The sequence below is a fragment of the Ursus americanus genome, chromosome 16, assembly GCF_024610735.1.
Source record: "Ursus americanus isolate L20-20 chromosome 16, mUrsAme1.1.p, whole genome shotgun sequence".
Classification (NCBI taxonomy): Eukaryota; Metazoa; Chordata; class Mammalia; order Carnivora; family Ursidae; genus Ursus; species Ursus americanus.
In genome coordinates this window covers 231,671-247,853 of record NC_142142.1, presented here as the reverse complement: position 1 = coordinate 247,853, position 16,183 = coordinate 231,671, and the positions used below count along the sequence as shown (strand labels likewise).

General features: G+C 38.9%; 2 protein-coding genes across 2 annotated transcripts in view; one reads left to right on the top strand and one right to left on the bottom strand.

Annotated features, from left to right (window-relative positions):
• Positions 1-2,400, bottom strand: part of RNF141 (ring finger protein 141) — a 30,480-nt gene extending 28,080 nt beyond the window's left edge. Inside the window, exon 1 of the mRNA XM_045788872.2 lies at positions 2,294-2,400. The gene's annotated coding sequence lies outside the window, so the exon portion shown is untranslated. The remainder of the gene's footprint in view (positions 1-2,293) is intronic.
• The window catches only part of LOC123786575 (uncharacterized), a 211,407-nt gene continuing 196,725 nt past the window's right edge, over positions 1,502-16,183 (top strand). The window contains exons 1-2 of the mRNA XM_087868515.1: positions 1,502-1,507; positions 2,094-2,802. Of these exons, the coding sequence (XP_087724641.1) occupies positions 1,502-1,507; positions 2,094-2,792 (705 nt within the window). The 3' untranslated portion in view covers positions 2,793-2,802. The remainder of the gene's footprint in view (positions 1,508-2,093; positions 2,803-16,183) is intronic.

Genomic DNA, 16,183 nt, shown 5'->3' with positions numbered 1-16,183 from the left:
GTTTTTTAGCAATAAAGTATTTTTTAAATTAAGGTATATACATTGTTTTTTTAGACATAATGCACAGTTAGTAGACTACAGTATAGTGTAAACATAACTTTTATATGCACTGGGAAACTAAATAATTCATTTGACTTGCTTTACTGCAATATTCGCTTCACTATGGTGGTCTGTTACTGAACCTGCACTATCGCCAAGGTATGCCTGTAATGTGCTTTCGAAAAACCAGGATTGAAGGATTTTCTAAATAAAGAACGAATGTTATTTTGAAACTCATAAGAATATCAAGGATTCCAAAAATGCCACATTCTCGAGTGGGTGGTAACATTCACTTGATCACTTATTTTTCTAACAAATGAATTGTTGTAGTTCAAATATTCATTACAAAGATATAAAAATCACATCATGGGTAACCGGCAAAACAAAAAACAAAACAAAGCAAAAAACCTCCATGAATGTTTAAACCATATCCATTCATAAAAGGATTAAAGCAAAGTTAAGAAGCCTGAAAGTACAGTAAAATGACTACGTGACAAGTGCTGTCATATTTAGAAAACCTCTCCGAAATCTGTTCTCCATGAATTTTTGTATCAACTTTTTTACTTACAAAAATGATATTTATAATTGAAATAATCAACTACTCTCATTGTTAAGTCAGCTTTAACATTAGTGGTAAAAACTAAGTTCTAAAAACTAGATCCTTTTTGGTACTATTTATTTTATTACTCACTGCTTAATCAAACTCTAGATCTGTAAGTAGGTATCAGCTGTTCTGCAAGACAAGAAATTAATAGCAGCTATTAACAGATTCATAAGGAAACAATTAGACCAGTTACTATAGGAGCTGGAATGCTTGTTCTGGGCAAGCACTTAATTAGAAAAAAAAAAATTATAGAAAGAAAAACTACAAAAAGAGAGTACTTGAGACGAAGACTATGGATTTCTGATAGCATTGCTGTGTTTACTAAATACATTTCATATTGAGAAAAACATACTAACTAGACTTGTAGGAACTCTCTCTGGACCTTCCCTGCCTTTTTGGGAGGAGGGGAAGGGAAGTGTGTTAAGTGTTTAGACATGAAGTAAGAAGGATCAGCCTACACCGTTCACTTACACCAAATGACAACACATTTTGGAAATATAGGATCACATTCTCCAGGAAACTACTTAGAAACCGCAGTCAGGCAGAATCAAAGGAAAGGAGAAAAACCGATACTACTTTTGAGCTCTTAATTCAGAAAGCATCATGGCTTAGGAATGACTTCAGTATAGAGGTTACTGATTAGGATCGTTGATCCCCGGGACCTCATAGCCCAGATGAAATTCTGAATGGGATGGAGCTTATTTTCTAGCAAGAACGGGCTGTAGAGAGCTGGGAAAGAATAACTTTATGCAGAAGATCTAAGACTTACAAAGCATAGTAAGTGTTAAGGCAGCTTTATAAATCCACCAGAGGAAAGAACTAAATCATATGGCAACATGAAATAGGGCAGGTTGGGATATGAGCGTAGGCTGAAATTTAATAAAAGGGCTAGGGATAAATTTGAATAACAGCAGTAAATCCACATTTTGTAACATGATACACATAACAATAAATCACTGCAAAAGCTAACACAGAAGGCTTCCTTTCCAGGAACAGTTACTACAATTATTAGCAAGGTAACTTTTTGTCTCCGACGGAGCCAAGGTAGCTGGTTCGACCAGGCAAGCCCTTTGGGAAGACTGGCAGTGTAAGGTAATTTCGCAACCCCATCTAAGCAGACCGACCTGGCCATTTCTGCGCTATCGCCCGAGGCAAGGGTTTCTAATCTCCGTGTCCAGTGCGGCAGGGGCACACAAGGTTTCTGCAGCATCGGCGTGTTTGCTAAGCACACTCGCCACCCTCTGGCCACCCTAGCAGCCTCTGCTCCTCCTTAAGCGCACCTGCACTTCTAACCAACAGCTACGTCCGCTGGCCCACTGGCTGCGCCGGCGGCAATATTCAAACGCGGTTCCCAGCTCGAGGAGGACAAACTCTCTCCTGGTTCCCCAGAATCACCCATCCAACGGGACAAGCCATCTGCAGACCCGGTTACTGGAAACTGTCGGGTTAGGGACGAAGCGTCCACGAAGGGCCTCCCAAGCCAGCGCTGCGCCCTAAGCCGAGGCCTAGAAAGGGTGGCGGGGCCAGAACTGTTTCCTCAAAGAAGCGCCTCTCGGCAGCCGGGGACTGGCGGGTGTTTCTCCTCCCAGCCCTAGGGTCTTGGAGCAACAAGGAAGGGAAACGGCGAAAGGACAACACCGCGCAGCTCACCCCAGGTTCAAGGCATCGCGCTTCCGGCGGTAGCAGCTCCGCCTCAGCCCGCAGCTCAGATCCGCAGGCGGCGGCGACGCGGGCTCGGCCTGCGACCGGGTCGCGCCTCAGTGACGCAGAAGCCCCGCCCCCAGCGCGTTGCCTGGAAACGCGTTGCCCGACCTCTCGCGGCAACCCTGAGCTCCGCTCTCGCGCCGCTTTGTCTGAGGACCTTCGACGCCCGAGCCTCGGAGGCGGTCTGAGAGGGGAGGGTGGCGGCCCAGGAATGGGCCGTGCCCAAGAGGCGGCTGGAGAAGCTTCGTCTGGCGGGCTTCTTGAGGCGCGGCTCCAAGAGGCGGCCGTGGCTCGCGCCTGCCGGCCGCCGCCTCTCCTGGCGCCATCTCCGCCGCAGCTGTCGAGGGCGCAGCTGTTGACAAAGGCTGACAGTAAATCCCGGGTTTGGTCGAGGGTGGAGTCCGAGCCACCACTTACTAGGCCTCCAGCCTCGCACTCGTCATAGCTACACACAGGTAATCTTGTTCCTGTACCGTGAGATGGGGCCGATTACACTCACCCAGCTAGGTTAAGACGCGTGGAAGATTGTAGGGAAAGTAATTAAGGCTCCCAAACGGTAAGCCCTCATAAATGGCAGCAGTTAGTCTCAACACACGCTGGTGATAGTAGTGCTGCCCCTAAGCCTCTGTTGTGTACCACGTACCATACTAGGTCACCTTCCAGGCCTTGCCCTTGTGTAAGTGGTTCGCTCAAAGTTACATAGCCAGTACACGGCGGAGCAAGGGTTTAGACTCAGGTTTAAACTACTTAGGGTAGATGAAACTAAATTAGGCTACTTAGCAGCTAAATTAAACTATTTATGATTCTTAATGTTTGGACACTTGTCCGTCAATCATTTGTAGATTTATCCTGTGAGGAATTAATCCTGCCGTCTAATAACGGATAATATTTATTGACCATTAGAACAAGCCCTGTTCTAAGTACTTCAAAGGTATTAATTTAATCCTCATAGCAATGCTATGAGGTAGATATTATTAATACCTTCATTTTACAGTTGAAGAAACAGGAAAATCAATTAAATTTTCCAAATTGTAAAACTCGTAGATGAGAATATAAGAAAAAAACTCAGTTACTTTGGATTTGGCAAAGATTTCTTAAACATGGCACAAAAAACCTGAATCTTAAAAGGGAAAAATTAATAAATTTTACTTTATCAAAATTAAAACGTCTTTTCAAAACATACTTAAGAAAGTAAAAAGGAGGGGCGCCTGGGTGGCACAGCGGTTAAGCGTCTGCCTTCGGCTCAGGGCGTGATCCCAGCGTTATGGGATCAAGCCCCACATCAGGCTCCTCTGCTGGGAGCCTGCTTCTTCCTCTCCCACTCCCCCTGCTTGTGTTCCCTCTCTCGCTGGCTATCTCTATCTCTGTCGAATAAATAAATAAAATCTTTAAAAAAAAAAAAAAAGAAAGTAAAAAGGAAAGCCATAGACTGGGAGAAAGTATTTGCAAAGCATATATTTGATAAAGGACTTCTAATTAGAACTCTTTCAGGTCAGTAAGAAGGCAAAGAACCCAATTTTTAAAAATTGGGCATCAAATTTAAACAAATTTAAACTTCATCAAAGAAGATACATTGATGACAAAATAAACACATGAGAAGATGCTTAGCATCTTTAGTCATCAGGGAAATGCAAAGTAGAAGTACAATAAGGTATCACCGCATACCCTAATCACAGAATAGCTAAAATTAAAAAGACTGATCATACGAATTGTTAGCAAGGATATGGAACAATTGGAGTTTTTATATACTGCATTTTGGGAATATAAAATGATGTAACTATTTTGGAAAATTGGACCATTTCTTAAAATGGAAATTTGGCCATGATGAGGTTGTGGAATATAGGTGAGGTTCAGCGGGGTGGAGTCCAGAGCCAACAACCAAGAAAGAATTCTTGAGGTGTCTTTGGTGCAAAATGGTGGTTTATTAAAGCACGGGGACAGGACCCGTGGGCAGAAAGAGCTGCTCTGGAGTCATGAGGAATGGCCCATTATATACCCTCAAGTTGGGAGGGGGTTAGGGATAGCGTAAGTCTCTAAGGAATTTTGGAAGCAAGGTTTCCAGGACTTTGAGGGGGCTAGCTACTGTTGGGAAAAGGTCATTCATTACCGTCTAATAAAACCTGAGTCATGAGACCCTTCAGATGTATATTGGTGGGCCATGTGCTTGGGGGATGATTGCCAACAAGTATCTTGGGGGGGGGAGAGGTTAGAGATAAAGGAAGTTTCCAAAGGAATTTTTATACGTTAAAGTAGACTTACAGGATCTTGGTGGAGGGGAGGCGGTCAGGCTAGGACTGCCTTTTGCCCTTAGCAAAGTATTAACATCCAGGCGGCTGAGTTCCTAGAGGAATGTCACCGTGCCTGTTTCAAGGACTTGTCAATGGGCTGTAGGTAGTAAGGAAATTTGATTGTGTCTACGTACATTCCCTTCTGGAAGCTAGGTTACTGATAGCTTTGTTCTTATAAACTGCTAAGACATTTGTAAACTGAGGGAGACTCAAGTCTTGCAAGATTGTGGTATCTGTAGGTTAACTGTTTGTCCTTTAGGGCAGCCAGGAGTGCCTGAGGAATGTCACATATATCCCATGGGGGGGGGGGGGTTGTTGCAGGGTGTCAGCTTCTGCTTTGTCCTCAGCTTGCCTTCCATTCCCTCATCAGGCCATTTCTTTAAAAGCTAAACATGCACCTACCATACGATCCAGCCATTCCACTCTTAGGTATTACTCACAAAGACTATAAATATGCATTGTTTGTGATAGGCCCAACCTAGAAACAAGTCAAATGCCCATCAACAGGTGAATAGTAACAAATTGTGGTATATCCACACAATGGTTTTGACAATAAGAAGGAATGAACAGTTGATAGACTCAGTAACATGGATGAATCTCAGAATAGTTATTCTGAGTGAAAGAAGCCAGACAAAAAAGAATACATACTGTGTGATTACATTGATATAAAATTCTAGAAAATCCAATTTGTAGTGATAAAAGCAGATCAGTGGTTACAGATCAGTGGGATGGGAGGGCTGAAAAATGGGGCATGGAGATGGGTGGGAGGGCAGTATCACAAAGGGGCAAATATTTTGTAGTGATAGACATGTTAATTTTCTCCCTCGTAGTGATGGTTTCACAGATGTATACATATGTCAGAACTTCTCAAATTGTATACTTTTATCTTATGCAGTTTAATATATACAAATTATACCTCAATAAGGTTGGGAGGGAAAAACATACCTATTTAAATTTTAGGAGGCTTTACATTACAGCCTAATCTGAGCCTGGGAGTCAGAAAATCACTGCAAATTGCTTTCAATTTATAAAACTGAAGTAGTCCTTTTTATACGTCATGGAGAGTGTAGTGAAGATTGCACTATAGGAGAGACTACAAGATTAAAATATTTTAAAGTTAGTATTATTATCAACATTTCTAGATAATTTCTTCTCACCACAATAGCTTTTTTCTGAACTTGCCAAAGCATAATGATTTAACTAAAATATAAAACCATAAGACAGTAATAAGGATTATCTTACAAACTGTAATAGAAGAGATTAGAAGGAATTCTGAAGTTATGTTGTAGCTGGCTAAGGAAATCTTTATTTTTCTTACATATAAAAAAGGTGTAGGAAAATGTAGGAAACCGAAAGTATAAATAGCAAGAGTTATGGAAGAAGAAACCATAAAGTTAATCCTTTTTTAAGAGAAATGGATCCTTTTGTAATGAATCTTGTAACTTGTAATACATACTCAGATTTTCATATTTTACATAGGTATTTGCCCATGAAAATACAGAGGCTTCAATAAAATTGTAGTAAACACAGCCCTGTAGTGAAGACTAGGAAAATTTGAGACTTGTGAAACTCGTTTTCTAGGAAAGTATGTCCAATGCCTCCTGCTTTTGGTAAGGTCACTAAACATCTGTGACAGGACTGTGGGAATATATGAGGAAGGCTCTGAGTGATTTTGGACTGTAAACATTTTGAACTTCCTGTAATTTGTTCATAAAATCATGAAGTTAAAAGAACTAATAAATCACTTGGTCCAATATTCTTCATTTATAGATGAGGAAACTGAGATCCAAAGATGACAAGTGATTGACCTAAGGACCACAGAGCAAGTTAACTAAACTGGGTTAGAATCTAGATTTCCTGGCCACTAGTGTAGTGCTTTTCCTCAATACATTAATTCTTTTAATTATATTAGTATAGAATACAGAGGAACAACTGGCCACCTGTAATTAAGATTAAAGCTTCATCATTTTCTAGGGTGATACAGTTTGTGGTTTTTAGGTCCTTTCTGGCTGTTTCTTCTCAAGCTCTGTCCTCTGTTTTCTGCTTTTATATTTGAAAATTTGGGGAACTCAGGCACTCATAGCTTCAATTATCATCTGTATTCAGATGATTTCCTAATCAGCATTACCAATTGTTATCCTTCATTAGTGTTCTAATCCTGTATTTCCATATTTATATGGAGTATCTCCCAGAGGAATGAATATACCACAGTAATGGACGCCTGAATTCAACAATCTCCGTATCAGAGGAGCTTCAGTATTCCTTCTGGTCTCCCAGGCTAAATCATATGAAGAGATTGCTTTCTGTCTCCTAAAGCATTCTGTCATGGTATCCTGTACTTTCTTTATAATTTCTTCTTGTTTTATTCTTTTATCCTTTTTTTTTTTGAGTTTTTAGTGTGTACCAGGTACCAAAAGTGTTCTATATGTATTATCTTATGTAAGCCTCACAACAACCCTGAAAGATAGATACCAATATCATGTCAGTTTTATAGAAAAGAAAATGGTCCTAGAGAGGTTAAATAAATTGCCCAAGGTCACATAGTTCATAAATAGTAGAGCAGGGATTCAAATCCACTGTCTGATTTCAGAACCTCAAGTTTTATCTACTGCATTATATTTCTACTATTGGACTTAACCCATTCCATACTATCATCTCAATCTAAATTCCTTGGTATCTGACATATATATAAATTAGTATAACGTCTTATCCGATCAACTTATCCTGAACATATTTATTTGGCCCATCTTGTATCTTGCTGCCAAACCAAGCAACTTAAAACATTAGCTTTATTAAGTCTATACCATAAAGGTGCTGGTGTTCAGTATTAGGCCAGAATATATAAATAAAATGGACTCCAGTGTTTGGGAACTCATTTTAAATGGATGATTTTACCATCCCATTGTGTCAAAGATCTACCTGGATCTTGAGGAGAGTCATTCTGTATACTGCCTACCTCCATTATTACCATGTCATTCCAAACCACCTCCTAACACTCTCCCCCACAGTCCTTTATTGCTATGTCCTACGATCACTGATCTCTGCAACTCTTTATAGCCCACTTTCCTTTGGCATACCTCATCTTCACCCACCCCAGTCTAGCTTCCTCTCTGCCTTCGCTATCTCAGTTCGACCTCAGGAATTCCCATTTTTCTGCCAACAACTCCTCTGCCATTATCTGCTTTTCCTTTGAACACTTTCTACCTTTTCCTTTGAACACTTTCTACCTTACTGAAATCAGAGGAATCTACTTCCCTGACAACCTTTTTGGCTAGGAGACAAGTTAACATTCTCTTCCCTAGCTGTCACATCCTGTCTCATCAGTGTTTTTATACTATCAATCAGCTGTCTCTCTCCTTTAAACTCTTCCAGCTGGAAGTCTGTTTAATAACAGCAGAGCAAAGCCTAATACAGCAGAGCCTAATAACAGCAGAGCAAAGAAGTCACATTTCTCCTTATGCAAGTGAAAAACTCAAACCTTACCATTATCATGTATAATGCAAGGAAAGATCAAACCAATGTATACTGACAGGGCCAGGGGAAATGAAGTCAGAAAGTTCAAGAACAACATAGAGAGTACTTGATCCAATCCTGGGAGCTATCCACCTTGGTCTTTGGGTCCTTGTTTCCACAGACAGACCAATGGGAAATGACAAAGTTTACTCCCAGAAAGAAAAACCCAGGTCAGTTTATCACTCTGCTACATGGAAAACAAGGTCTAGAAGCAGGCAGTTCATGATTATATTTCCCAGATTATCTAAAATATGTCTTTTACAGATAGTAAATTTTTACTCTCATTACATTTTGATTGTTATATTTGAAATTTCTTTTAATTGAGAGCAGTCCGTCTCCCCTCCTTTTTTCATACTATTACCTTATTGAAGAAACTGGGTGTATTAGGGTTCAACCAGAGAAACAGAACAAGTGGGAGATATATAGTAAGAGATTAATTGCAAAGAATTGGGTACTCAGTTGGGAGAGCTGGTAAGACAAGATAGAAATGGAACTTGTGGACATGAGCTGAAACCACTAGGCACAGATAGAATTTTTCTGAACAGCCTCTGTTCTGCTCTTAAATTCTTTCAACTGATCAATCAGACCCATCCAGATTATATAAGATAATCTTCCTTACTTAAAGTCAATTGATTATGGACTTAATTACATATACAAAATACCTTCACAGCAACACTTAGATTAGTGTTTGATTGAAATAACTAGGCACTAAAGTCTGGCCACATTGACACATAAAGACTATCACATTAGGTCACTTGTTGTATAGACTATTCCTACATTCTGGATTTATCTGTTTTCTTCCTTGTAGTGTCTTTTACTTTGTTCTTTTTCTGCCCATCTTTTCTATAAATGCAGTTTGACTTTAGAGGTTTGATTAGATTCAGACTCCATCAGACTTTTCTGGAAAAATACTTTGTAGGTGGTGTTGTGTGCTTCATGTTACATCAGGAAGCCCACAATATCTGCTTGTCCCACTTTAAGATTGATCATTGGGGTTCTCATCAATAATTTATCTAATAATTGTATCCATTAGGATGGTAGTCTGAATCCATTTTATTAGGGATTACAAAATGGTGACTTTCTGGGGCGCCTGGGTGGCTCAGTCATTAAACGTCTGCCTTCGGCTCAGGGCGTGATCCTGGCGTTCTGGGATCGAGTCCCACATCAGGCTCCTCTGCTGGGAGCCTGCTTCTTCCTCTCCCATTCCCCCTGCTTGTCTCTCTCTCACTGGCTGTCTCTGTGTCAAATAAATAAATCTTAAAAAAAAATGGTAACTTTCTAATTATTTATTTATCAGTGTCATTTCTGTAAAAAAAAAAAACTTTTCCGTATGAACTAGGGGTATTTGGTTACCTTGAAATACTGTCCATACAGGAAAGTGAAGAAAAATGCCAAATTCTTTCTTTTAAGGAGTTGGTACCTAGTTACTAGCAATCATGTCCAATGTGTGGAATTTAAATTTTTTTAGTATAACTACAAATTTATGGGTTTTTTATACTTGATCAATCGCATTTGGTATTACTTTTGTTGTGTAGTTCCATCTTTGGCCAATGGTAACCATATCATATTATCTTGTTGACAAGACAACTTTCTTGCATTCTGGTCCCTTCTTGGCTTATCTTCTATATTAACTGTTCCAGACCTGGAACCAGCCATTTCTCCAGGGAGTTCTGGATCTTTTCAATGGGGAATGAATAGTATTTAGAGACCACAATCTGGTTGCTAGATGTATTTCATAGCTATTGGATTGTCATTACTTCTAGTCCTTTTCAGAGGACAGAGCTGGGGAATATATATTTATTATTTGTTTATTTTTTGAGAATATATGTTTTTAAAAATATTTTTATTTATTTATTTATTTTTGATGTAAAGTTTGATGATTCATTAGTTGCGTATAACACCCAGTGCACCAGGCAATACGTGCCCTCCTTACTACCCATCACCAGCCTATCCCAATCCCCCAGCCCCCTCCCCTCTGAAGCCCGCAGTTTGTTTCTCAGAGTCCATAGTCTCTCATGCTTCATTCCCCCTTCTGATTACCCCCCCTTCTTTATCCCTTTCTTCTCCTACCGATCTTCCTAGTTCTTATGTTCCATAGATGAGAGAAATCATGATAATTGTCTTTCTCTGCTTGACTTATTTCACTTAGCATTATCTCCTCCAGTGCCGTCCATGTTGCAGCAAATGTTGAGAGTATATATGTTTGAAAAGAAAATAACAATTTAGAGTTCATACTGCTATTCCTAACTTAAATTTAATATTTCAAGATTTTAAAAATAACATTGATTTTAACAGTTGTATCTATTTAATCTCACATTGAAAATCTTATTACCTAATAACATTAAATAATTATTTATATCATAAGGTATAGGAAATAGATTCAAAATAAAAATACCAATATTACTACTGACAATTTGGTTACTGAGTTAAATTTACATGTACTTACTGCTCTATTTGTCCTTAGAATATGCATCACTAAAATATAGAGTCAAAATAGCTGTGTTCTAGGCCCTTGGAATAATTCTTCTTTTAGTGATTCCTCATTTTGTTTTTTTATTTTTAGAAATTGCTTCTTAAGTTTAGCTTTACTTTTGAAATGTTAAAGTTTTCTCTGTTTCCAAAGTTAGAACTACATAATAAGGCATATTTAGAGAAATATGCCCATTCCCAGTCTTCTACCCTGTTACCTCCTTTTCCTATATTTAAATATTTTGGTCTTTCTTTACAGGATTTTTGCAAATATAAGCAAATACAAACACACACAAATATAAATAGAAGTAAAAATATGTTTGTGTTTTCCACCCCATTCTTACACAAAGTATAGAGTTCGGTGATTTCCTCTTTTTTTTCACTTAGTAATATATCCTGAAGATCACTTAATATTAAGAGTAATTAAAGAATAAGATTTACCTCATTTTTTTGACAACTACATAGAATTCCAACATATGGATTTATCATAGTTTTTTCAACTGAGCCTGTTTTGATGGACATGATTAATTTTACCCATAGAGTTCAATAGTGAATGATCTTTTATGTAAGTAATTTCACTTTTTTTTTTTTTTTTTTGCCAGATATTACCGAAGTCCTCTCTATGGGAAGAATTCTCAGCAGTAATGTATGAGAGTGCTCTGTTCACCTGGATTAAAAGAATATTCTGTCATATTTTTCGATTTGTGCCAATCTGTAGAAGTGGTATAGCAAGAATTAGTTTTAATTTTCATTTTTCTCATTATGAGTGATAGTGAGCTTATTTCTTATATTTAAGAGGTATTTTCATTTTTGTTGTGAATTGTCTATTGTTTTGTCCATTTTCCCCAGTGGTTTAATTTTTTTTTATGTTTAAGAGCTCTTCATGTATTAAGTATATTAGCCCTTTGTCTATGTTTTAAATTGCAGATACCTTTTCCCACTTTATCACTTGTCTTTTGACTTTGGGATTTGGGGCCATGCAAACCTTTTTATTTTTATGTGGTCAAATAGGTCAAGATATGTATGTAATGTAGGCTTCATCAAGATACCAATCATGTCTTTATTGCTTCTGGATTTTGCATCACAGTTAGGAAGATTTTCTTCTCTTCTAGATTATAAAGGAATGCACCCATATTTTCTTCTAGTAGTTAAAAGGTTTCATTTATTACATTTAAATCTTAGACCCATCCGGGATTTATCCTGGCATATTATGTGAAAGGTAGATCTGATTTTATCCTTTTTACCAAGTGATTCTCCAGTTGTTCCAATATGATTTAGTCCATCTTTCCCCCTCCTATCTTGTTTGTCCCCTTTTAAAAGGCATGTATTAAGTTCTCACACAAATTTAGGTCTATTTGTGAGTTGTCTATTCTTTTACATTGGTCTTTTCACGCACAAGTGCTAGTGCACTTGTTTTGATTATAGAGATTTTATAATACGTTTTAATATCTTGTAGGGATAACCTTCCCCTTTACTGCTCTTTTTTTTCTCCTTGAAAGAGAACTCATCTGTGAAGGGAAAAGGAAGTCAGGCCGTTATGAATGACCGTGTAATAAAAGCTTAGATGGGGAATAAAGCCTTAGATGACTTAGATGGAACAAGGCAATTTTGACTAAATTTTTTCCATGAACCAATTCCCGTGAAACCAAATCTAAGTCACAGATTTATAGAGGACGTTCATAAAAACTGCAAAGCTGTCTGCACTAAAAGGACAGTATATTAGCTTATGGTAAGTACTGCTGTGGTCCAATGCGGGCTGGATCCCAGGACCCTGAGATCATGACCTGAGCCGAAACCAAGAATTGGCCACTTAACCAACTGAGCCATCTAGGCATCCCTGCTCTGGTCCATTTCTAATGGAGTTAAGCACAAATGGAACAAGAAGTACTAATTCTTACCTTGTCATACACAAGGATTGGTAGATAAAATACATGACATTCAGTTAAATTTGAATTTCAAGTAAACAAATAATTTTTAGTATAACTATGCCTCAGATATTACTTCACACATGTATATGGGACATACTTACAATAAAATATTATTTGTTATTGACTGAAATTCAGATATAATTGGATTTTTCTGGTATTTGTTTTGCTAAATCCCACAAGCCTATCCAGACACATTTCTTCACTTTGGGAATTCAAGGGTTCCAGTGCATCAGCACTGGTGTCAGGCAATAGTAACTGCAGTAATACCTGGCAGAGATGGCAGTGCCTGAAGATTTTTGTGGTAACTGGAGGAAAAGGCAGCAGTCTCCAGTAGACAAGTCATCATCTAGTGAAGTAGCATTGTTACTTGGTAGATACGACCTAGAATATCACCAAGGAAGCAATAAAAGAATTTGGCATAGTCAGCGGCACCTTGTGGGTGTGGCAATTCCCAGAGGATACAGAAGCAGGACTCAGTAGAGGCAGTGGTATCTGGTAGCTGTGGTGATACCTAGAGGATATAGTCACGATGCTTGGTGGGAGAGAAAGAAACAAGTGGAAGTGGTCAGTGCGTCTAGTAGAAGACATGATAGTACTCACTGGAGTGTAACTAGGCCAAGAGCAGTGGGAAAAAAATTTAATGCCATATGATAGGTGACCATATTTGCTTGTGAACATGTTTGAGTGTCCTACTTCTGGATAAACTTAATTAACTTTTTTTCAAGAAGCAGGATTCTGCTTTAACAGATCTAGAGAAACGCAAGTTAAATTGGTGCTTCCCAAGTCATCATTCTGGTAAAAGAGAATAAAGAAAGTATAGACAGTGTAATAAGGATAATTATGTCTGACCCTACCCAGACTTGGTTGATATCAGCCAATAACCTCCAGTGCAGGGCTCTCTGCAGAACTTTTGAGCATAGGGCTTTAAACCTGGAGGCTTAAGTAGGATCCAGAAAGAGAAGGACACAACAAGAACCACAAGTCCACTTATCTAACCACATATATAAGGTGGAAGTGATAGATGAGGATGGCTACCTGGCCTCTTGGGACCAGGCCCTGCCTTGGTCTGAGACAGAAAACAGACCATTGGGTGCTAGGAATAGGCACTGAGATTTAAAGCAGAATAACTCCACCTACCAGGGAAATATGATCCAGAAGAGATCTTGGCTGTTACTAATTGGGTTAGTACCTCCCTTTTCCATGGGAGAGTGGTGTTAGGAAGGGGACATATAGAAGTGGGAGCAAGGATGGGAATATTTTCTTGCTTATATTAAAGTTTGAATTGTTCCCCAGCTCTGGTTGCCACCACATGAACTTTTCCCCTGTGCAGATTCAGGGTACCCAGCTTACTCTAAGTGTTATTAAAGTGCTATTTGACTGAACATCTTAATACTTTGATCTACCTGCATTGGGGTTTCAGAAATACGGCAAGATTCCCCACAGGCAAAGCCATGTTTCAGTCCAAATTGGGATCAGGTTTGCTTCTTCAGATACCAGTTAATACGCATGGTAAATTCACATTGTCTCTGTTGTCTACTAATGGCATACACCTTGTGCCATCCTCCTTTCTAGATTTACAACCCAGACATATTTTCCATGCTTGGTCCAGTTGGATTTAGACATCTCCCCATACCTCTACTACATAGAAATTTCCGTTATGTTTTTCTACTTGATAGTATATCTTTAATAGATTTTCTTTTTTTTTAAATTAAATTTAAGATGTTAATTCTAGTATAGTTAACATACAGTGTTATATTAGTTTCAGGTGTAGAATATAGTAATTCAACAATTCTATATATTGCTCATTGCTCATCATGATAAGTGTACTTTTAAATCTCCATCACTTATTCCACCCATCCCCTCTCCCACCTGTCCTCTGGTGACCATCAGTTTGTTCTCTATAGTTAAGAGTATGTTTCTTGGTTTCTCTCCCTCTCTCTTTTCTCCTTTTGCTCATTTGTTTTGTTTCTTTTTTTTTTTTTTTTTTTTTTAAAGATTTTATTTATTTATTTGACAGAGATAGAGACAGCCAGCGAGAGAGGGAACACAAGCAGGGGGAGTGGGAGAGGAAGAAGCAGGCTCATAGCAGAGGAGCCTGATGTGGGGCTCGATCCCATAACGCCAGGATCACGCCCTGAGCCGAAGGCAGATGCTTAACCGCTGTGCCACCCAGGCGCCCCTAAAGATTTTATTTATTTATTTAACAGAGATAGAGACAGCCAGCGAGAGAGGGAACACAAGCAGGGGGAGTGGGAGAGGAAGAAGCAGGCTCATAGTGGAAGAGCCTGATGTGGGGCTCGAACCCAGAACGCTGGGATCACGCCCTGAGCCGAAGGCAGACGCTTAACCGCTGTGCCACCCAGGCGCCCTGTTTTGTTTCTTAAATTCCACATATGAGTGAAATGCTGTGGTATTTGTCTTTCTGACTGGCATATTTCACTTAGCATTATATCCTCTAGATCCAACCATGTTGTAGTAAATGGCAAGATTTCATTCTTTTTATGGCTAAAGAATATTCTATTGTATATATGTACCACATCTTGTTTATCCATTCATCTATTGATGGACACTTGGGCTGCTTCCTTAATTTGGCTATTGTAAATGCTATAATAATAGGGATGGTGCATGTATCCCTTGAGTTAATGTTTTTGTGTTTTTGAGTAAATACCCAGTCATGTGATTACTGCATATTTTTAACTTTTTGAGGAACCTCCATATTGTTTTCCACAGTGGCTGCCCCAGTTTACATTCCCAACAGTGCACAAGGGGTCCTTTTTATCCACATCCTTGTCAACGCTTGTTATTTCTTGTGTTTTTTTGATTTTAGCCATTCTGACAGGTATGAGGTGATACCTCATTGTAGTTTTGATTTGCATTTCCCTGATGATGAGTGATGTTGAGCATCTTTCCATGTGTCTGTTGGCCATCTATACATCTTTTTCAGAGAAAGGTCTGTTTGTGTCTTCTGCCCATTTTTAAATTGGGTTATTTGGTTTTTTGGTGTTGAGTTGTATAAGTTCTTTATATATTTTGAATACTGACCGTTTATTGGATATGTCATTTGCAAATATCTTCTCCCATACAGTAGGTTACCTTTTAGTTTTGTTGATTGTTTCCTTCACTGTGCAGAGACTTTTTATTTTGATATAGTCCCAATAATTTATTTTTGCTTTTGTTTCCCTTGCCTCAGGTGACATATCTAGAAAAATGTTGCTATGGTCAATGTCAGAGAAATTGCTGCCTGTACTCTCTTCTAGGATTTTATGGTTTCAGGGCTCAGATTTAGGTTTTTTTTTTTTTTTTTAAGATTTTATTTATTTGTCAGAGAGAGAAAGAGGGAGAGAGCACAAGCAGAGGGAGAAGCAAGCAGAGGGAGAAGCAGGCAGAGGAAGAATCAGGCTTCCTGTAGAGCAAGGAGCCCGATGGCAGGACTTGATCCCAGGACCCTGGGATCATGACCTGACCTGAAGGTAGACACTTAACTGACTGAGCCACCCAGGCCTCCCTCACATTTAGGTCTTTAATCCATTTTGCATTTATTTTTGTGTATGGTGTGAGAAAGTGGTCCAGTTTCATTATCATGTAGCTGACCAGTTTTCCCAATACCATTTGTTGAAGAGACTTTTTCCCATTGTATA